At 38.2% G+C, this 23,871-nt stretch overlaps 1 protein-coding gene across 5 annotated transcripts in view; it reads left to right on the top strand.

The window, feature by feature from the left end:
- LOC114657992 (pleckstrin homology domain-containing family G member 6-like) overlaps positions 1-23,871 on the top strand; it is a 64,890-nt gene that overhangs the window by 26,635 nt on the left and 14,384 nt on the right. For all 5 annotated transcript variants that reach the window (XM_051931703.1, XM_028810004.2, XM_028810003.2 and 2 more), the window contains 13 exons: positions 3,295-3,423; positions 3,547-3,711; positions 3,809-3,904; positions 5,645-5,695; positions 5,824-5,973; positions 6,055-6,165; positions 9,029-9,178; positions 9,974-10,111; positions 10,918-11,037; positions 15,910-16,042; positions 16,173-16,288; positions 16,367-16,509; positions 16,620-17,543. In XM_051931703.1, the coding sequence (XP_051787663.1) occupies positions 3,352-3,423; positions 3,547-3,711; positions 3,809-3,904; positions 5,645-5,695; positions 5,824-5,973; positions 6,055-6,165; positions 9,029-9,178; positions 9,974-10,111; positions 10,918-11,037; positions 15,910-16,042; positions 16,173-16,288; positions 16,367-16,509; positions 16,620-17,543 (2,369 nt within the window). In that variant the 5' untranslated portion in view covers positions 3,295-3,351. The remainder of the gene's footprint in view (positions 1-3,294; positions 3,424-3,546; positions 3,712-3,808; positions 3,905-5,644; positions 5,696-5,823; positions 5,974-6,054; positions 6,166-9,028; positions 9,179-9,973; positions 10,112-10,917; positions 11,038-15,909; positions 16,043-16,172; positions 16,289-16,366; positions 16,510-16,619; positions 17,544-23,871) is intronic.

Genomic DNA, 23,871 nt, shown 5'->3' with positions numbered 1-23,871 from the left:
AAGTTAGGTGATTGGATTCTCTGTATTTGTTATTTTTACTGGATTCCATTTTTGTAACAATTGCTGTCATTTACCACTGACGTGATATGGTGGTGGTTAATCATTTCCTCTTTTCTATATAAGATGGGAATGTGTAGGCTTCAGTGTTTAAAATCACAGTCTATAAATTTGACATCTTGTTTCAGGAGTGACCCCTGGCATAGCACAAAATCTGTACCATGCAATAGTAGAGATTTACAGTAGAACCTTGATTAAGTGTTCCCATATTTAGGATTTTTCCACATAACAGTTTTTTGGATGCTCTTATTGACCTGACACAGCTCTTGCTTAATGTAGTGCCAGTGGTACATGGTAAGGCTGGGGCTGCGTAAGAGAGAGAAAGCACAGCAGACATCATCAGAAAGTGCTCTGGTTTTCTTTGCCTACAGGCAGCCCCTGCACAAACTGCAAAGGGAGTTCTTCGTTTAGCTAATGAACTAAGAAGCTGCTTCTGAAGGCCTTTGTAATCCAGATGTCATGTGTTTGCGGCTAACCACCGGTAGTTACCACAGTGCAAAATGTGCAATCTAGGATGGATCATGGTGTGATTCCACAATGAAACACTTGAAAATGTGTGAGTCTTTTAAGGCCATGTTGACAATGTAGGTGTGCAGCTAAAATTGACTCTGTTCAGATTTTGTGTTTTTACCTGATTTTGTTTTTTAATTTTTAATGTGTAATTTAACAATAATTTATAATAATAATTTCATTTTTTAAATTTTGCATATGAGTGTGCACAAGTATCTATCCTGAGTATTCCCTGCATGCCCAAAATGTGTAAAAACAATTATGTCAGACAGAAACTGGCTCTATACTACTTCACATGGTTTCAGTGCAGGGCGTTTCTGCTTTTACCAGCTTGTTGTGGCAAAGAAGAGAAGCATCAAACAGAACATTGTAGCTGTTGGTTTGAGTGCTGTTACCACTGCTGGATCTGTATGTAGAAATCTGTGAAAATGAGAGGAGTCATGATTGTTGAGGGCTGGATGTGGAAGGTTTGGATACAAAAGTTTTGTTACAAAAGGCATGTAAATCCTGTTTCATTCTCTAAAAATCAGATCTATGTCACATACAACTAGAAAAATATTAATCAAGCGGCAGTGTGAACATAGCCTTTTTTTAGTTCTCAAATATCAAAACTCAAGATTATACACACCACACTGCAATCAGGCTTCAGGATCCAATGGGGAAATTTCAATCAAAAGCACAGGATTAACAATCTGAAACAGCAAAAAAGACAAGAATAATTCCACAAAATAAATGAAAAAAATTAGGATACATTCAAAATAGATCATAACTAATGTTCATAAAAATAAATATAAAAAACCTAAAAAAAGAAAACCCAGAATGGGATCCTGACAAGAATTAGTGACAATTACTCCATCACTTTTTACTCTTGTCGGCCTCTAGAAAAATGGTTCTCCTTTTCAAAGCACCTGCCACCCCACTGAAGTCAGAAATTATTCAATTAAAGAGTTTATTGGAGGCCAAATTAAATTAAGCCTGTGCTATGGTGTTAATATATAAAAAAAAAAAATTTTTTTACTTCATTGCTTACACTCTTTTCAAATGATGCATATCATTATTCTACCTGGATGTGGAACTGGCAAGCCACTCACTGCCCACGTTGTTATTAAAGGACTCGTGGAAGGGCAAAGAGAACTTCAGTTGAGCTTGCCTAGATGGTAGATTTGCTTGCTGTGATGTGCTCCTTTATTGTCACTCGTAGCTTTTCACCAGCGCCATCTTGCAACTGATTATTTAAACATAGATGTTGCCCTTGGTGTAGTTCAGCTAGGATTTGATGTGTCAAGTGCTTGCTAGTGCATTTTTGAGCACTGTTTAAGTATTTTTCTTATCATGATAGCTTATGCAGATTTTCAGTATTATCACCACACATGAGTTTCTCAGTGTTTTTCAGTCTAAAAATGTGCAAAATGTATCTTTGTGTTTTCAGAAAAGTAATATTTATTGTTGTGGCTGGCTTTGTGAATGTCTAATGAGGGGACCCATTTCAAATGGTGGACGTTACCTATTTTGATTTTGATTTTTGGCTCACATCTGTGATTATTTAAAAAATGAAATGCTATTTTGGATGTGCCACTTTCACCTCAGTACAATAGTAGCCATTTCTGGTGCTGCCTAGGGGATGGGAAAATAGATTTAGTGACAAGCCAGTTTGCTGGCTCCTCTCTGTTTTCCCTAATTTGCATCCTGTTCTGAAGGAGAGGAGTAGTTTTCCTGTCTTCTGTTCCTGTCATGTCACTTACTTTTATTTTTAAGTATAATGACAAAATATTGCCAAATACAAGATAAAGATGCGAAGAATAACTAGAAACATGAACAACAGGCTTTTACCCATTCTACACTTGAAGTGTTAGAATAAGTGACAATTACTTAAAAATAAAGAAGAGAATCAGCCTGTAGTTGGGTAAATGTTCTCTATAAACTGTCCTTACTAAAAGAACATTTCTGTCTTCATGGGAGCAAACAGGAAATACAACCCTTAGCAATTAGGTGTCTCATTCCCTCATGAGTCCTGCCTAGAATGAGATTTTGGTTTTCTTCTTAGTTCATGATTTTGGTATCAACTGAAGCATTTGTTTACAGGAAGTGTGCCCTGTTGATTCTGCCAAAGTTAAAAAATCTGGAATTTTTTCAATAAAGTCGTATCTTTGATGGAATGTTGCAGGGCTGCTGTCTGCATACACTTTGTCTAGCAAACCTGTCTGACTGGCTTTTTGTAAATGGAATGTGGCTGTCTGACGTTTGTGAGGAATGCCGTTTGTTTGTTCATGGATGGTAAGAGCATCTTGATGCTACAAAGATCAGGCGTGCTGCACCAAATTTCTCAAAATAGGAAACCTCAGCTGTTGTTGATGACTTCTTTTAATGACCACGGCAATCTGATGATACAGGTCAATAAAAAATTCTGTTTAGTTAAATCATTCATCCTTTTGAGAATTTAACCACACCATCTAAGCTAACTTTGGCTTGTACTCCAACTGCTAAAGTCTTCAGACAGTGCACATGATGCAATTTGCTGTACATCCTGAACTATACCAGATAGTGATCTTTTTTGGTTACCCTCAATAGGTTGTGAGTTTATCACATCTCACTGATATACTCATTCAAACTACTGGCTTGAGAAATAGCAATTAAATGAGGTGGTTGGGACTGATTATGCATAGCACTGTGTTTCTCAGTGTTTCACCAGTTTAGAGTCTTCTTAATGCCTGTCTCTCATCTCTGCAGATTTCAGGAAGGGATAAGACAAAGAAGGTCCCAGAATATGCCACAATTTCCAAAGCAATGTCTCTTGCTTCCAAATACAACCGCACAGCCCTGCGGAGTGGCCTGTTTAACCAAGGATCAACTGATAAGGTGTCTGTCTTTTTTTTATAATCACATAAATCTAACAATACTAACATATTAAACATGATATTCCTCCAAATCTCATAAATGTATTATGTGCCTGAACACCTTCCTTTTATTTAACCACTTCAGGATCCGGGTCGTCTTCAACAGCTTCATAACAAGCTGAGTTCTTACAGCATGCTTGGAATGCCGAAACTATCTGCAAATCTAAGCACCGCATGGGAAGTGCGGAGGAATGATGATACCAATGTAAAGCTGGAACCTTCTTGGAAAGACATTGTGCACGGTCACGAGGTTAGCACTAGGCATTTGGTTCTTGATCTTACTGGACATAGGAGGAAAGAACTAATGAAAGCAGATTGATGGCTTGTTCTTTCTCTTTTCCTTCTAGAATATGAGCCGCAAACAGTCCCATTTACAGGAAGCAATGTGGGAATTAATCTACACAGAAGCAGCTTACCTCAAGAAGCTACGTATTGTCACAGATGTAAGGAAACAAAATATGTTTCAATTTCAAGCCAATTTCTGCGAAGACATTTTGTTTTTTATTAAAGCATGTTGTTATTGTAGTTCCCATGATGAATGTTTTTCTTTAGATACTGCTTGAGTTTTGTAAAATAACTTGTTATGTCATATATGAAAGGCAATGCATAATATGATGGCTCATACATTGTGTGATTTTATTTCTCTTGAAAGCCACTATGCAACCTTGTTGGTATTTAGTATTTTATATATGCATTATTAAATAGTGAAAATGATTGAAACATAATTAAAAGGAATGCACTAAAAAAAGAATGATCATTGTGAATTCTCATACTAATATATAAGTTACCAGATTACACTTAATTATTATTAAAATCACAATGTAAATGGACCCTACTGCTTTTAATAAATTTTGTTTTAAAACATTCATGATAAAAATACATATTTTGCTTCAGGTGATGCTCCTAACTTCCATGCTTCCTATTAAAGGAGCTATATGAAACACACTAATATTTAATCCTCTTTTGTAAAGCACTCTGCATAAAGCCTTTTGTAAAATAATAATTGCTACAGAATTGTTGATTAGCACAGTTTCTTACTTTTATTCTCAGAAAGGCACTATATAATCCATCCATCCATTTTCCAACCCGCTGAATCCAAACACAGGGTCACGGGGGTCTGCTGGAGCCAATCCCAGCCAACACAGGGCACAAGGCAGGAAACAATCCTGGGCAGGGTGCCAACCCACCGCAGGACACACACAAACACACCCACACACCAAGCACACACTAGGGCCAATTTAGAATCGCCAATCCACCTAACCTGCATGTCTTTGGACTGTGGGAGGAAACCGGAGCGCCCGGAGGAAACTCACGCAGACACGGGGAGAACATGCAAACTCCACACAGGGAGGACCCGGGAAGCAAACCCAGGTCCCCAGATCACCCAACTGCGAGGCAGCAGCGCTATCCACTGCGCCACCGTGCCGCCGGCACTATATAATAATACTCAAAATCTTTTGGTACAGTTTTTATAAGTCAACATGCCGGTACAATGTTGAGCATAGCTTTCTCACAGCTCTTGATCCCTAGGATCAAATCCAGCCTAGTCACAATCCATTTTGGAGTATGATCATTTATCTCTGTAGGTTTTTCTTCAGGTACTCAGGTATTCCTCCCAAATCCCAAAGCTATGAAGTTTGGCAATTCTAAATTGGCCCACTGTAGGTGGGTGTGCATGAATGTACCCCACAGAGGACTGGTGCTCTGTCCAGGAACGATAATTCGCCTCATTTCAAACTCTGCCAGGGTAAGCAGCCAGCTCCCCATAACCAGTGTAATAAGAGGGCTAGAAAATCAATGGAAGGATGTGTTAATAATACTAACAACATGTCTAGAGTTGATTCTCAAGTAGCCACCGGCTGCCTGCAATCATATAATCAATCAAAGGATAAGAAAATCAAAGGATAAATGTCATAATAGTACTGAAGTACGTTCAGTAATGAATAAATGCATTTTTTAAAATTTGTGATATTGATTATAGGCAAAGGCAATTCATACATTTTTCAATAAAAGTGACTATTTAAAAAACTTTTAAATTAATTTCTTTTATTTTTTTGTTTTGCCAAATCTTTGTATTAAGCAATATTGTTGAAGAAAATAAAGTGTTACTCAGCAGTCTTTAGTAAAGGTGCTTGTTTTAGTGAAAAATATTGAATTTATAAATTACTTTGCTTATTTTTCAGCTTTTTATTAATGGGATTCTAAACCTCCATACATGTGAAATTTTGACAGAGGTAAGCTGAGTCAAGTGGGCTGCAGCAATCACCTAGGATGCAGTTTGCCAGTGTTGGTTGTTTCTTGCTGTGTTGTTTTTCTGCATCTGTAATGTATGAAAATCTAATACTACCTTACTTGGCCACAGGTTCAACCACATAGACTCTTCAGCAATCTCCCGGAGATCATTCGTGCTCACAGAGCCTTCTGGGAGCAAATCATTTTGCCAGTACTGCTTGAAGCAAGGCAGAGCCGAAAGCCTTTTGACCCCCGATGTCTACAGCCTGGCTTCATGACAGTGAGTGGAACAAGCAGCAATTACAGGAAGATAGAAAAGTGACATTTGGGACTAATTTGTTTTTGTTTTGTTTTTTTGCAGTTCTCTGATAGGTTTTCCCCCTATATTCAATACTGTGCTGCACAAGAGAAATGCATGGAATACGCAAGGCAAGAAATGGAGCAGAATGAGCTGTTTCGGATTTATGTGGCAGTGAGTATAAAGAGGTAGTGGCTAAAATATATGTCTTTTGAGAGTTCATTTGCATCAAAGATTTCACAGGGGTGAACAAAAGCATTCAATGGTCTTAAAATTGTTCTCTGAGGATGGCAGTACTATTCGTATTAACAGCTACAGTAGAAAAATCAAATACTCATTGAATTATTGTATATATTCCAGTATTATGTTTAATAAGTAAACAAAAGTAAACTTTGCTTTAAAACAAAGCAGTAAATCAGAATAAATTCCAACAACTTCTAGACAAGAAGACTCTGAAAGCAAAAAGCTTTCAGGTTACTTTGAATGTATTATTTCAAAAAGCTACGTTTTCTTTTCTCCCAACTCTTCTTTGAAGACTTCTGGCCTTTCCTCTACTGAGCTCCAGGGATGGAGATATGTTGATTTCTTTTCTTTTTGCCCTTTGCTTACCCCAGTCTGCATTTCTGTCTTTCATCTTCTGATCCTTGTAGTAGTTATTTTTGAGTCTGCCTCCCTCAATTGTAGCAGAAAAGAATGCTACATATATATTACTATATTACTGAGGGATTTGGGAGACTAACCAAGTTTGTTACTAAGCTGAACTACTGTTGTACTTTAAAATTAACATAAACACAGATACACAAACACATAGATCCTATTCATAAAACTATGTATGAGTGATGCCTAACTGCTATTCACTCTGTAGTATTTCACATAGGAAAACACACAGAAATCTTATTTCATCAATTATGTATAAATGATGCCTAACTGCCAGTCACTCTGTAATAATATAAATAGGATCCCATTAACGTGAGTGCACAAGAGTGATGCCTCATGTCTGTCACACTTGAGTACTCCACATAGAGATTCAATATCACTAGCTATAAGAAATGTACAGGTGTCCCTGAGACACGCAAAGGTTCAACACCCTTTGGTTATGTGCCAGCTGGGTCTGCAATCTACTGCACTTGTTCTTCTATTGAAACATGACGTCTCAGCCAAAATGGCATTTTCCCTTACATCAGGTACCCTAATGTTCACTTTAATCTCTTTAGATATAAGGACAAAGTATAGAAAATTGAAAGCAATGTGGAATTTGTTAAAGAATAATAATACCAAGAAGGTATAATAGAAAAGAAAATTGATTTTATATATATATAGAAAAGAGACAAAAGCACAGGATAAAGGGGCTTCTGCACCCAGTGTAAACTCTATATTTTGAAGGTACGCAAAAGGCTTAAAATAAAATGAGTGGTATAGCGTAAAGTTGAGATATCTTGTGAAAACAATTCATCGTTCCACCCAAGATGGCGTTGTTTCCTCTTAACTTTGATTCTGGGAGAAAGAGGCAGTTCCAGGTGGTCTGACCCCAGAAATAATGTTACTGTCTTCCTTTCTGTAGGAGGGGAAGGAGAAGAGAGAATGTTATTACTTAATGCCCCCTCATGTCTTGGCAGCAAATTACACTCACGCAAGCCTTTTTAGGTTGTTGTTGTTTATATATATAAAGCTTACTGTAAATCAGCGATGTCAGCAGTGGATGTTGTTCTGGCTGGCTTTTTAACTCGGCAACCGGAGTAAAGTTTGTTCTGATACCGTGGGAGTCTGAATAAGCCCCACGCAGCCACATGATCAGAAAACCGCTGTCATACCAGCAGCAATATTAATAAAATCTGTTACCAGCAGCAATATTAATAAAATCTGTTTTGAGTTCAGTGACCAACACTCATCTTTGTTCAACTCACTCACCACAAATCCCTGATCTGCATGCAGGGAATAACAGTAAAGAAAAGAAAATGTGTATTTTATATTTACAGACAAAACAAATATCTTACAATGCAATCCCCCCAAACGACAGATACACTGCCAAAGCAAAGCTATAAATGAACAAAGTAGGATGTTCTGTGCAACTGCAATTATTAACCGTTTCACCAAAAAATAACTGGAAGCAGGAAGTAATACCCAACCAGATGACACAAATAATATAAACATTCTGTCTGTCCTATCAGGAAAAGTAGTTTGAAAACAAAAGAGTTCATCTTTTGAGAAGTGTCTCACTTGTAAATCTGGACAAAAATATAACTTTCAGTAGGTGGCTCCAGTTTTAGATTTTCCACATGCTGTTGCTCCTCACTTCATCTCCAGATGTCTCTCTCTTTACATTCTTACGTCTAAATGAAATGATCACTCTCTCTTTCTGGCGTGTTTTGTTTTCGGCCATCACTTCCTATGTCAAACTTTTTTGGTTTTTAAGACTGGGCATTATTTATGTTGAGATCCCATGCAGTGGGGACATGTGACATTACACACATGTGATTGGCTAGTTGTCCTGGTGATTGATAACTCTTGCTGAAAAGCTTTGATCCTGTGCATATGTCTTTTATCATCAAGTTGTAAGCTGAATGAAACAGATGCACAGTACAGGAAGAATGTACTGTGTATTAGATGCTTTTAATTTAAATTTCCCCTGTAGTTAATCTGCTTTAACAGGCCTGTAAATTTCTTTGTAAATTAATTCTTTTTCATTCATACTGGTATGTATGAGCAAAATTTAAACTTAAAAATAGTCTGCAGTTTGAAAAAAATAAAGATTTTATTCTTCAGTACAGGTACATTGCCTCCATACTTCTGAGTTCTAATTCATGAAATTCATTACAAGGATTAGGACATTGTTTGGAGTTACTCTGTATCATTGCTTTATTGCCTGATCTTTTCCAAAAATTTGTACAAAATTTTTATTTTCCCAAATGTAATATAGTTTATTTGTATTATGAGTGATGGGTATGTTTTGTTTTATTTATTTATTTTTTTGCTATTTTAATAATTTTGGAAGAACACTGTTACACTGTGAACATTGTGCTTTATTCTTTGCCTTCAGTGGGTGGAAACACACAAACAGTGCAATCGAATGCGCCTGAGTGACATGCTTGCCCGCCCACACCAGCGCATCACCAAATATCCACTGCTGCTAAAGTCCATTTTAAAGAGGGTGGAAGAAACCGAGACCAGGGATGCCTTACAAACCATGGTAAAGAAAACTGATTATGTGGCGATAAACTGATCCAACCAATGTATGTAATTAGCTAAACAGTTAATTTATTCAATACACGCATTTAACTAATCAGTAAGTTAATCAGTTCATCCTCTATTTAAATAAACACATCAATAATGCATGTATAAACCCATGCATCCATCTACTCAACTAATAAATCAATCAGATCAAAAATGAATTATCAATGCATTCATCTGCTAAGCCATTCAGTGAGTTCAGTCAGTCAACCGATGGATCGATTTGTCTGTTGATCCATCCAGTGTACCTAACCTGTCACTTAGGTTACCAAGTAATTCAATTATCCTCTAAGCTTTTTAAAAAAATTCAATAATCCTTTATTTTCCCTGCCTTCTCATTCTTCAGCCCGACTGAGTGCTTTTAGAATTGCAACAGTTACTGTGGCTTAGCTGTTAAAGTGGAGGACTGCTGACTCATTTCTCTCTCCCTGCATAATCCCAGCAAGCAACTTATTGGCCTGTTTTCTAAAATGACCTTTTTTGTATATGTCAGTGTTAAAAGTAAAAGGTTTAATTTTGGTGTTGGCTGACAGTGACACTTCTGAATGTAAAATAAAGACAGCTTGGTTTGTTTGGTTTTATGTATATATGAAGCACAATCTTTCCAACAAACAAGGTTGTTGTGAAGAGCAGTGCATTATGTTACATGGCTCAAACAACTACCTGTATTTTAAATTATGTAATGATAAGCTTTGAATCCCTACAATCCCAAAACTGAATTAGAAAGTAAATTGTCTCTTCTCCTTCTTTTCAGATCAATAAAGTTGAGGAATTCTTGCATCACATCAACTCCAAGATGCAGCTCCACGAAGAGCACCAGAAATTGGCTGCTGTGGCACAGAGAATTGACAGCTACGATGTAGTGGAAACCATTGGGGAGGAGGTGGACAAGGTATTGGTCATAAATGTTTCTATAAACATGATTAATTACAGTTGCATTTATTTTTCAAACTTAGTCAAGGGGAAACAACAGGGTTGTATGAATGAAAGCACCCATGGCTATCTTTTAATTTCCTGATTTTCTGCCACGTTATTATTTTTCATTATCAATTATTAGCTACAGAGGGATGGATACTATAGCAACCGGAGGTGTACTCTGCAATCTCAATATACAGAATAGATATCTGAACATAGAAGCATATGTGACAATTGTGCTGATTACAACATACATTCTCTAAATATGGACACCACCACTTGAATTGTGCCCTTGAATTTCTGAAGGCTCAACTATTAGCTGTTCTGCAATGGGGTATTTTATTAATGACATGGGGGTGTGTGAAACTCTGGTGTATTTGTATTTTAATATTACAAGAAAAAAGAAAACATGATCACTGATATTGAGCAGTCCTCATGAAAAGATTTTTTTCAATTACCTAAATATAGATGTAGTACTACTTGTGAATCTCTTGGACATGTTAGGCTTACAGCATTTCCTCTGCATAGTGACTATGAGACCTCAAAAAGGCAACTGAAAAATTTGATTGAGGACTCTGTATAAGATAGAAGATATGACACACTTGATATCAAGAATGCATTATTTTTGTACCGCCTAACACAACAGCTTCTGAGACCTCAAAAAGGCAACTGAAAAATTTGATTGAGGACTATGTATAAGATAGAAGATATGACACACTTGATATCAAGAATGCATTATTTTTGTACCGCCTAACACAACAGCTTCTTTGTTGATGAATTTAGCACCTCAGAGAGTTCAGCACACTGGACCTGACAGCACCAATGCAAGCAGTGGGATCACAGCATGTTCGGCAACTGCTTCTGGAGGGATACCTGAAGATTCGGGAGGGCAAGGATAGCAAGGTGAGCATGACATATTCATAACATCACACTACAACTTCCCTGCCTAGAAAGAACCAGAAGGCAGGTGAGAATATTATAACGGCAAAAGATTAAATGCAGTGAAAAAACCAGGCCACAATTATAAATGAGAGACCCATCCCATCTTTCACCTAAGCCGAAATAAAAAACAGATTTGTTGTCAATAGTCAAAGCACATGATCAGTATACTAAAAAACCAAGGAAATGCACTCACTGTCAGGTTTTATCTGCAGTCTTGAATTGCTAGAAAGTGCACTACACCAACCATCACATTGGTGAGTCAAAGATCAGAATCTTGCATCATGGCAAAAATGACGGTACCCATGAAAAAGAAAATGTCACTGGAAAACACATATAAAATAATATGATGAACTTAAAACTAACTCAAAACTAACAGGTGTTGGATTTGAATTCCTTGGATATCAAACACTAGAAATTACATATATAATTTACCTATAACCCCAAGGAAACACAGAAAAAATAACAACAACATGTAGACAGTGAACCTGCCCCAGGGTAGTTCTTAGAACCAATAGAAAAGCAAATTAAATTCAGGGTTTCAGGGAATAACATTTGGAATGGGAGATGGAGGCAATCTTAGACAATATAAGTAGGACTATTTCTACATGAAAGGGACCAAAGAGATTTTTCAGATATCTCATAAAAATGCCCACTGGAGATTTTTACTGGAAGTGAAATGAGACCAGAGGCAGTCACAGAATTTATCCAAACCAAACATGTAGGTAGGTTTGATTGTTGACCATAATTTGACTAGGAGTAGATGTATCTACATGTGCATGAGTGTGGATTGTAAATTCGTCTAGCATGGGTTTTCAACCTTTTGTTGGATGATGCAGGGATAGGTTTCAGTTCTCCAAGACCTTGTACTAGAATATGAAATTTTAGAAAACTAGGGGGCTCCGCCCCCTGCTCGCTTCACTCGCCCACCCCCCGGGTTTGGTTTACCAGATATACAATTTAAAGAGATTGTTATTTTCATGGGAATTGTTACATATGCATTATTTTCACTTTTACTTTAAAACTTTTGTAAAAACAATACTTGTCCTTTATTTCCGGCCCCGGGCGTGGTTAAATCTCTTTCTCGCAGGACGTATAACACTGCTCGTGTTGTGAAGGCACGCTAAGGAGATGCCGTCGGATCATCTGCTGTCTTTCTGCTGATGCTGCTGGCGAGCTGCATGTCCTTTTTGTCACACTGCACATCAATCATTTAAAAGCCTGTACAGCAGCTGTCCTTTTGCCACTTCGTGTCTCTGCTGCTCACGTTGTGAGTGGGGGGTTGAACGCATGCTAAGGAGTTGCAGTTGGATCATCTGCCGGTTTGTTGCCGCTGGCGAGCTGTATTTTCTTATTGTCGTGCTTTGCATTGATTATTTCAAAGCCTGTACAGCAGTTGTTCTTTTGCCACTTTGCGCCTCTGCGTCTCGCGTTGTGAAAGGGGGTGGTGGGGGAGTTTAAACACATTAAGGAGAAGCGGTCAAATCATCTGCTGGCAAGCTGCATGTTCTGCTTGTCACTTGTCATTGTTTTAAGAGCTGGGAGCACATGCTGGATGGACGGACGGACGGACGGACGGACGGACAGACAGACAGACAGACACTTTATTAATCCCAAGGGGAAATTCACATACTCCAGCAGCAGCATACTGTTAAAGAAAATATTAAATTAAGAGTGATAACAATGCAGGTATACAGACATACAATAACTTTGATAATGTTAACGTTTACCCCCCAGGGTGGAATTGAAGAGTCGCATAGTGTGGGGAAGGAACGATCTCCTCAGTCTGTCAGTGGAGCAGGACAGTGACAGCAGTCTGCCGCTGAAGCTGCTCCTCTGTCTGGAGATGATACTGTTTAGTGGATGCAGTGGATTCTCAATGATTGACAGGAGCCTGCTCAGTGCCCGTCGCTCTGCCACGGATGTTAAGCTGTCCAGTTCCATGCCTACAATAGAGCCTGTCTTCCTCACCAGTTTGTCCAGGCATGAGGCGCCCTTCTTCTTTATGCTGCCTCCCCAGCACACCACCGTGTAGAAGAGGGCGCTCACCACAACCGTCTGATAGAACATCTGCAGCATCTTATTGTAGATGTTGAAGGACGCCAGCCTTCTAAGGAAGTATAGTCTGCTCTGTCCTTTCTTACACAGAGCATCAGTATTGGCAGTCCAGTCCAATTTATCATCCAGCTGCACTCCCAGGTATTTATAGGTCTACACCCTCTGCACACAGTCATCTCTGATGATCACTGGGTCCATGTGGGGCCTGGTCCTCCTAAAATCCACCACCAGCTCCTTGGTTTTGCTGGTGTTCAGATGTAGGTGGTTTGAGTCGCACCATTTAAAAAAGTCTTTAAAAGATTAGTTTCCTATTTAAAAAAGTCTTTAAAAGATTAGTTTCCTATACTCCTCCACCTGCCCACACCTGATGCAGCCCACGATAGCAGTGTCGTCAGCGAACTTTTGCACGTGGCAGGACCCCGAGTTGTATTGGAAGTCCAATGTATATAGGCTGAACAGGACCGGAGAAAGTACAGTCCCCTGCGGCGCTCCTGTGTTGCTGACCACAATGTCACAATGTCTGTCTGCCAAAAGCATTCCATCAACTGCTTGGTTAGATGTCCGTAAACTTGTTTTAAATGTTGTCTCACTGCCTTGTTTCGCGTGATGTTAAAGTGTCCCTCATGGGACGTCACATTGTCTTCCGAGAAGATCATGTCTCGCCTCCCTAGTCTCCCTCCCAGAATTTTTTTTATAATAGATGGATGGTTGGATGGGAAATTAAATATTTTTGGCTTAAAGGACAAATTCATAATATATTATTTTGTGAGGTAAGTGTATGCATGTATATGTCTGATGGACTAATGCCTCACCCATGGTTAGCTACTGTCTTTATGCATAATGATAAACCTTAGGCCCTCATAACCCTGAACTGGAAAAATGTTTGTATAATATAATATAATATAATATAATATAATATAATATAATATAATATAATATAATATAATATAATATAATATAATATAATATAATATATAAAGCAGAGTCGATGTTTGGTTGTCCTCCGTACAAATCTACACCGGGCGGCCAATCGCCACCAAACTGGGCATGGGGCTGCTTTGTGACCAGGAGGAGGTCATGGGGTGGGGTATGTTTGGTTGGGAAAAAATGACCTTGGTGAAGCACAGGACACCTTTTGACCGACACAACATTCGCCACACGTCCCCGTGCTTATCACCAACAAGATGGCCGCACATTGTAACAGACATTAACGGCAGCGCCATCTAGCGGCACGTTTGGTCTGTGTGCATCCTTCTTTACCAATTTGTTTGTCCTCCATACAAATCTGCACCGGGCATCCGATCGCCACCAAACTGGGCATGGGGCTGCTTTGTGACCAGGAGGAGGTCATGGGGTATGTTTGGTTGGGAAAAATGACCTTGGTGAAGCGCAGGACACCTTTTGACCGACACAATGTTCGCCACACATCCCCATGCTTATCATCGACAAGATGGCCGCACGTTGTAACAGAAGTTAACGGCGGCGCCATCTAGAGGCACGTTTGGTCTCTGTGCATCCCTCTTTACCAATGTTTCTCAAGTATGAGAAAGTCGACTGCTTTCATCGCGTGAAGGGGAACTGCCGTATGGATGTAAAACGTGAACGACCCAATGCGCGTGACTGGCTTTCCATATTCGTGGTGCTATTTGCTCACTTTCCGACTCACAGTAAGATTTCAGTCTTATTCTTTCTGGCTGACTGGTGCTATTTGTTCACTTTCCGACGTATTATAAATACCGTTCATTCATCTCACTGTGGTGCTTATTCCGTACGTTATACCATGTGACACATTATAATTGTCCTGCATTTCGCTAATATACCCATGTCACCAAAAAAAAGACATAGCATTAGAAAGTCCACTTCCGCTGCCACAAAAAAGTCTATTTCTAGGCCGTCTCAAACATTGCGCAAAACGTCAACATGTTTTCATACCATTCCGAATTATTTAACCTTTGATTTCAAACGTCTACAATTTTGTGTTCAAAAAAGTCTATTTCAAGGCCATCTCAAACATTGTGCAAGACGTCAACATGTTTTCATACCAAGAATTCCACTAATTCCAAATGATTTACCCTTTGATTTCAAACGTCTGCAATAATGCTGAAGGGCAATCACTCAAAGTTAAAGGCATCAATTTGGAAAATCCATACTTTTCCCATGGACAACTGTACGTAGCATGTTCTATAGTGGGTAATCCTCATAATTTGTTCATTTTCTGCACCCCAAGACAAAACAAAAATATGGTGTATCCAGAGCCTCTAAAATGACCACTTATATTAACTATTACAATAAAATATCAATCAGAAAAATGTTTGTTCGATTTCTATGTTCTGTTTCTTTCATTTTGGCAATTCACCAGTTATAGATTTACGGGCAACACCGGGTACTCCTGCTAGTAATGTAATATAGGTATTCAAGTTTCCTTAGTGGTTAGCATTTCCTGCTTGAGTTTGAATCCTGCATCAGTCATTTTCTGTGTTTTTTATTTGCACATTCTCTTGAGTGTACTCGTGGGTTTTAATAAACAAACTTTAATTTAAAACTGAGTAGGTGTAAGTGTAAGTGTGCTCTGAGATAAATAGATGATTATCCTGGGTTAGTTCCTATCTTATGCTCAAGGCTATTGACATGGCCTTTAACCTCCATAAGTCTGGATTAAGCAAAGAAAATGAAAATGTAATGAAATAAGACCTGAGATAGGGTTGTCCAACCAAGTTTAAAATCAGAATGGTTACTCCCTATGCTTATTATGCTTTCTTAATATTTGTTCTCTTGCAGACAGAGATGTGCACTTTCCTGTTCTCTGACCTTATACTCTTTACCAAACATCAGAAGAAGACTGATACAGCCAAGGTAACAAGGCCGCCCTTAATGATTGATCAAGTTGTATGTCGCCAAATGAAAGACCCAGGTATTTCCCACTTGTTCCTAATTTGCCTATACTTTTCTAGAATTGTCCTATTGTAAGAGTTGGAGTAGTAGTATTGTGACACATGCCAACAGTCAGTTTGAATGTACTTTTTGTGTTCACTCTTTACCAGCGAGCTTTCTTCTTATTTACCTCAATGATTTTTGCTGCGCTGTTGCTGCCTATGTAATTCAAGCACAAGATTCAAAAATCTGCAAACAGTGGATTGAAGCTATTCACAATGCACAGGTATCTTAAGCCTCAGCACTCTTAAGGATCTACAAAAAGTTGTTCTGTTTTCATCAAGTGTCACTTGCATTTTTCTAGAGGGAATTGATCAAGATGAAAGGGGAAGAATCTCGCCGGAAAGAGGCAGAGCAGCGTTTGGTTGTAAAGGAGCAGGAGGCTCAAGCAAGAGACTCTGAAGAAAGCATTTCTCTATATAGACAAGTCCACAAATCATCTGAGAGGTAAGATTTTGGCTGAGGGAGGATTTACTGTCATGATTTACAATGTTAACATGCAAAAACCAGCCTCCAAATGAAATGCACAAACTGATCAATAATTATTTAACTTACAGCACAAGTCAACAAGGAAGAAGCGACAGCCTCATCATCCCACAGCTCCTGGTTACAAATAATGATGAGGAACAACTGGCAGTGAAGAATGGAAACACTGTAATCCGCAACCAATCAGATGATGCAGATGAACCTGGGTCAGCAGAAACAGAACCGGGAGCTTTCCCTCGAATAGTAAATCACCGTATTCGCCGTCAAAAACCTTTGAAAAGACCTAATAGAAAGATGGCTCTTCTAAGTAGCAGTGAAGCTTCAACTGAGTTGCCAAGTACCACAGGTACCTCTCAGCAGGATATTCTCACAATTGCAAATTCTGACCATTCTAATCCTTCATTATTATGTCCTCAGTTGAATTCAAGGACTTTACATGCATTGTCTACCTCTAATCCTGACCTGCCATCATCTGGAACTTACCTTTCAATGCCTGATAGGATGCTGAGGACACAAAAGTGGTTGTCCAGCTCTGGTCTAGGCCATTCATCTTCAGACTTATTTTTAAGGACTCAGCAGCAAAACACCATTTCAGGTTCTCAAGAGGCAATGCTTTCAATTCCTGATTTTTCCCTCGGACAAAAATCTTTGTCTGCTTCAGAGCTGGAGAGCAAACTTAATTCTTACCCACGCACTAAGTCTTTAGCAGACACACTGCTTAGAGCTGAGGCCATGGAGAAAGACTGGGAAAGCCGGCATGGCTCAGAAAAGGACTTTTCATTCAGCATAGCTATGTCAGCCTCAGACAAAGGATGGAGTGAGGATGAATTTTTCTCAGATGGGGAAGAACTTGAATTTGTCAAAGGTCATGCCCATTCTGGCACAGCTTTCAAAGCACAATCCATGGATGTTGGGCTAGAAGATAACGAGGAAGATGAAGCACCATTTGATGCTGAAGAGTTGGCACACATAGAGAAACTGCATAGTCGTATAAGGTATGACAGAAAAGTTTTTTTATGACAGCAATCATAAATCTTTTTTTTTTTTGCTTGAATGTGGTGTCATGTTATAACCATGACCATTATTACACTATTACACTGATAGATCTTGCTTTACAGTGCATTCTTTATGTATACATTAGGACAGTTTCAGGGTTGTCAGCCATGACCAGTATATGTTTGTGTGGGGAGGGGGGGGGGGTTGCGTGTGTGTGTGTGTGTGTAAAACTCAATCAGTGAATACATTTATTCCAAAAGACATTTAAACATACACTCCACTTTAGTCAAATGTCTTCAATAACTAATGTGTTCCCTCAAGAAGCACAACGTAAAATTAAATTGATTATATAGTCTTTTACTAGAAAATATCAGAGAAACTATGGGCACATTGTATTGGTCAGCAGAGGGTTAGGAAACTTTCAAATGTGCTAATCCTACATAGAGAAGCCCAGTGTTTCCATTCAAAAGAAATAAGTGATACTCAAATTAGAAATTTTTTTTCAGTTGGAACTCCTTGTAAAGTTTCAGAACACCACGAGTTTCCATTCTTGTGTTTTTAAACAACTTGCGAGTATAAAACTGTTTAGTCATCACACATTAGGAAGTGTTGTAAAAAATGCTGTAGAGACACAGGATATATCATCTGATTTATTAACCACAAACAATTTACTCTCTTTTTCTTGATGTTGAGTCTTATTCTCTAGTACAGTTGGCGATTAAAGTTGTTTTTTATACTTATACGAAGTAGATCGATACTCTTCAGACTTTTTCTTTCTTAATGGGTGGGGATTGATGAATGCTCGCCTGCTATTAAGTTCTTTGTTCATTAAGGTGGAGGTGGGCGGGGAGGATAAGTGGTTATAGCATTAGATGTATGACGTGAACAAGTGCAGTGTGGTTTTTGTGCAGTCAATAGTCTGAAAGTTTCCTTATCAGTGCTTATTTATTTATATTTCTATAGGGTTGTGGCATACTTTAGGCTGTTTCCTTCCCTATCTAGTATAAAACTCCACATTTGACACTTCTCTGTAGCTAAATAAAGTAATTGGTTTAATAAAAGTTATACCTTACTTGCGTGATAAACTGGTAACAGCAAAGCATATTCAGTTGATAGTATTTTATAGAAATGTGTTTTAATATTATCACTATAGCAGGAACATTTTGTCTGTAATTGTAATTTTGAAGATAATTTGAATCATTCTGACCAAATTACATTGTTACAGAGAAATTTTCTCTATGCAGCAGTACTAGAAAATATGTGAATGCTTTAGATTTGTCTGTGTTTCTGTATATATATGACCTAAAATGTGAACAGATTATTGTAAGTCCAAAAGCTAGATAAAGAAAATCCAATTAAACAAATGACACAAAAACATTGTAATTGTTTACTGATTTATTGAGGAGAATGGTCCAATGTTACATACTTGTGTACAACAAAAAGTTTGTGAATGTTTGCTTTCAGTAATTGGTGTGACCCTGTTGTGCAGCAATAACTTCCAACTAAACAGCCCTGCACAGCAGCTTGGAGGAATTCTAACTCATTCCTCCTTGCAAAAACTGCTTCAACTCAGGGATGCTGAAGAGCTTCCTTGCATTGACTGCTTGTTTCATATCCATCCACAACATTTCTATTGGGTTATGGTCAGGACTTTGACTCAACCATTCCAAAAACATTACATTTCTTCTGCTTTAGCTATTCTTTGGTTGAAAGACTTGGGCGTTTAAGGTCATTGTTTTGCTGTGACCAATGGACCCTGACATGACCGTAACATTCTTCTAAGGAATTTTCTGGATCAGTTCAGAATTCATAGTTCCATCCATGTTGGTCCAGAGGCAGCAAAACAGGCCTAAACTATTATACTGTCACCACCATGTTTCACATATGATATAGTGTGCTAATACTGGAATGAAGTGTTTGCTTTTCACCAAACATAATGCCTCTCATTCAAGCCAAAAAAATTATTCTGTTTTTGAATCATCTGTCCACAGAGTATTCTTCTAATAGGTTTCTGGTTCATCCCCATGCTCGTTAGCAAACTTTAGTTAGGCAGCAATGTTCTTCTTGGAGAGTTCTCCCTTTCTTGTTGCTACCTTGCCATTGTACACCTTTGTTGTTCAGTTTTCTAATGATGGTGAACTCAAAAACAATGACATTAGCCAATGTAAGAGACCTTTACATCTTTAAATACTACCCTGGGGTCTTTTGTTACCTCCTGGAATGTTACACACTTTGCTCTTGGGGTGATCTTTATCGGTCAACCACTCCTGGGTGAGATTACCAATGGTGTTGAATTTTCTCCATTTATACACAATCGCCCCGATAGTGGACTGATGGAATCCAAATTCTTTACAAATAGTTTTGTAACATTTTCCAGCTTTGTGGGCATCAACAACTTTTTGTTTGAGGTCACTAAAAATCTTCTTTGATTGAGGCATTACACACTTCCACAAACCTGTGTAGTGAAGGTTAGTCTTTGACAGTGAAGATCCAAATTTATAGTCTTCAAATAATGGAAGGGCCTGCCACACTCACAGCTCATTGACATCCCATTGATGGAAACACCTGACTTACATGTTCCCCTCAAATGAATTAATAATTAATTTAGAAGTTCACATACTTTTTCACACAAAAAGAATATATAACAATTGATAATTTTCCTCAGGAAATAAAGGAACAAGTGTAATATTTTGTTTGTCATTTATTTAATTGGATTCTCTTTATCTAGTTTTATGACTTAGAAAAGTCTGGTCACATTTTATTTCATATGCAGGAAAAGAGAAAATTGTAAAGAGTTCACAAACTTACTAGCACCACTGTATGTATACTCCTCCATCTATCTATTTATGAACAAATTATTCTAAGGGGTGGAATGGGTGGATCCTCTCTAGACAGCATCAGACACTGGAAACTGTGCCAGTCTATCATAGAGATCATGCATATGTAAGCATGGTGGACACATCTAGCATTGCCTAAACTGCCTCCAGGATGTTAAAAAGGAAACAGTAGCACCCAAATATAAACCAATAAGACATTGAGGTAATCTGCAAACTCCACACAGACTGTCGCCAGACGGCAAATGACATCATGAAATAGTGAACCTAGTACCATCCCATCCTGTACTAATGCACCGTAATGAATCCCCTTGCCCAGTTCATCGTTAGTAGATAGAGGCTGCAAAAACAAGGGATGGTTCTGCACCACAGATACCACCAGCTGCAAAAATTTGTGCCAGTGAGCTGTGGAAAATTTCTGTTTAGTGTCTTCAGCTATTGTTATTGTTTTTGTGATTATTGTAATTTGCATTGAATTCTTATATTAGATCCTTTGTGAGAAAAATTAGCAATCACAATGTGGCACCAAGCAAACTGGTTAAACGTATGAAATTGATTATACATGTAAAATGGATGAGATTTATAAATGTAAGAATTATCAAAATCTATAAATTTGATTGGACACATTTGTACTAAGTAAACAGGGCATAGAATAGTTAGATTGCATAAAATTGATAGGACCCAGATGTAGTGCTGGGCGGTATACCGGTTCATACCGAAAACCGTTTTTTATTTTTTTTATGATATGGATTTTTCTTATACCGCAACACCGGTTTAAATTGCCTAAACGACGTTTGGAACGTGGTGCAGCGGGAAACTGTTCAAGTGGGGACCTTTTTCACTGCTACACCGCTAAACACAGATTTGTTGCGCGGGGGCTCTTTTTCATTGCTACACCATCAAATAGGTAACGGTAGCGTAGGTATTGCGTGGTGAAAATGGACAGAGAACATTCCGAAACTGAAGCCGACGATAAAGTTGAACATGATGACACAGAAGAACTTTTGCCGAAAAAAATGAGTCACGTCCGTCGCCTGAAGATACTTTAGTTTTAAAAGGTCAGATGTGTAAATACTGTTTCTATACTACTGGATAATACTGCAAGCCAAGTTGTACTTGTTTTATTTGTTTTCAATACAGTGTAATGTATCTGGGTACTGTGTAATAGTGTGATGACATGTTGACTTTATTCTCAACATTTCCACTTTAATCTTGACGCCTATGACGAGAATAAAGTCGACATGTTGACTTTATTCTCATAATTTGTCATTAAAGTAGAACATCGTAAACTAAACTTCATCGTAAAATGAATATTTAATTTACTAGATTTTCTCAAACCCCGTCATAAGTTATATAGCACATTAAATGCTTTGTGTTAAGTGTTCTCCGAGATTCTTAAACTGACTTCTTCTTGCACTAAGAGGAGGTGCCGGCAGCGATCGCCGCACAGAATACATTCACTTCATGATCTTCCTGCTCTCTGAACATTTAGAATGCTAAGATAAATGCTTAATATAATTTTCATGGTGAAATGCATTAAAGCATGCATTAATCATATGGGGGCACGGCGGCGTGCCTGCCTTGCATTTGCATGTTTTTCTGGTGGGTTTACTCAGCATGCTTCAGTTTCCTGTCATGTAGGATGTGGGGTTTTGTTATGTTATATTGACCCTGCTAGTGTATGTTTTGCTTGTATTCATCCTGCGATGTGCTGGCGACTCGTTCAGAGATGGGTGCAACTCTGAATGGATGGCATAATTAAACATGTATAACGAAGATATTTTTAAAGTTCTGAACACTCCGTGGGTTTATAACTAGTTTTAATTTCACAAAGACGTTTATCTTGTGGTGATTGGTTATGTGGTGAAAGAAAAGGGAAGGATAGGAACTGGGGTTTTGGTACGTCAGATAGAGACAGCATGCATGCAATAAAGAAAGCCCGCTCAGAAGAACATGCATTGAATTCTGTGTTCGTGTCTCCGACCACCAGATCAGAAACCCAACATTTACACAATATTTAAGTTAAACCTGTGCGATACCCATTCATACATCCAGTTTTTGGAGCCTCGTCACACCTGCCATAAAGTTCTCTACACTGAACATACACCTGTGGACCCCTTACTGCGAGGGAGCAGCACTACCGCCTCACTACCGTGCATGTGTAATACCTGCTTTAATGCATTTCATCATGAAAATGATATCAAGTATTTATCTTAGCATTCTAAATTTTCAGAAAGCAGGAATATCATGAAGTGAATGGATTCTGTATGGTGATCGCTGCCTCCTCTTAGTGCGGAGGAAGTCAGTTTAAGAAGCGTAGTGAGTAACAACTGGGTCGGGGAACACTTAACACTCCTTGATTTTAGGAAGAAGTTTAGTTTACGACATTCTACTTTAATTATGAAGTAAAACTATGAGAATAAAGTGGAAATGTCGACTTTAATGTCGACATAAACGGTGAGAATAAAGTGGAAATGTTGACTTTATTCTCGACATAAATGGCGAGAATAAAGTGGAAATGTTGACTTTATTCTTGACATATAGTTTTTTTTCTTCCTTGTGTCCATATTGTTTTTTTCTTCACCGTGGCCCTAATACGATTCCGTAGGGCTATACCACAAATAGCATTATAAATACAATACAATACAGTTTATTTTTGTATAACCCAAAATCACACAGGAAGTGCCGCAATGGGCTTTAACAGGCCCGGCCCCTTGACTCTCTAAGAAGACAAGGAAAAACTCCCAAAAAAACCTAGTAGGGAAAATGGAAGAAACCTTGGGAAAGGCAGTTCAAAGAGAGACCCCTTTCCAGGTAGGTTGGGCGTGCAGTGGGTGCAAGTTGCAGGTTTATTATTTATGCATATAGCTTAGCTTGAAGCAAGGTCCATATTAATGCAGTTTGCCTAAATGATGGTTCAGTTGGTAAAGATGTCATCACCAAGTTGCACTTGTTTTATTTTATTTTAATTTGGTAAATACTGTGTAATGCACCTGGGCTTGAAGCCTTGAAGTAATAGTGCAACTATCAGTAATAATACTATTATTTATTTTATTGGTTATTATTTATTAGTTTAAATATTATGCAGTTTAATGATGATAAAGTTGTTTAAAAAGTCACTTTAACGTGTCAGTGGACAGAGATTGTTAAAATTAACAGAAAGTGCAGTTGGTTTACAAAAAATATTTACTATTTATTCCTTTTCTAAGACATATTAAGTGCAATACAACTTTTGACAAGCAACTCTGGATATTTTACTAAGTCTAAATGCCTCTTGTATGGTTGAAAATATGTGTCAAAATTATAGTTTAAGTTGTTTGCAAAATTTGTTCAATAAAACAGGTTCTATATTTTGACTGCATCTGTCATGCAATGTGATACCTTCTCCACTAGTGCCACCCCCCTTGAAAACTATCACTTTATGGGGCAATGCAAACCTGTATTAATACTTGTGTGCACATTAAAATGTTTTTTTCGTACAATGTACAATACC

The sequence above is a fragment of the Erpetoichthys calabaricus genome, chromosome 9 (assembly GCF_900747795.2).
Source record: "Erpetoichthys calabaricus chromosome 9, fErpCal1.3, whole genome shotgun sequence".
NCBI lineage: Eukaryota > Metazoa > Chordata > Cladistia > Polypteriformes > Polypteridae > Erpetoichthys > Erpetoichthys calabaricus.
The sequence above is the reverse complement of the archived record's forward strand: the minus strand, read 5'-3'. Positions and strand labels throughout refer to the sequence as shown.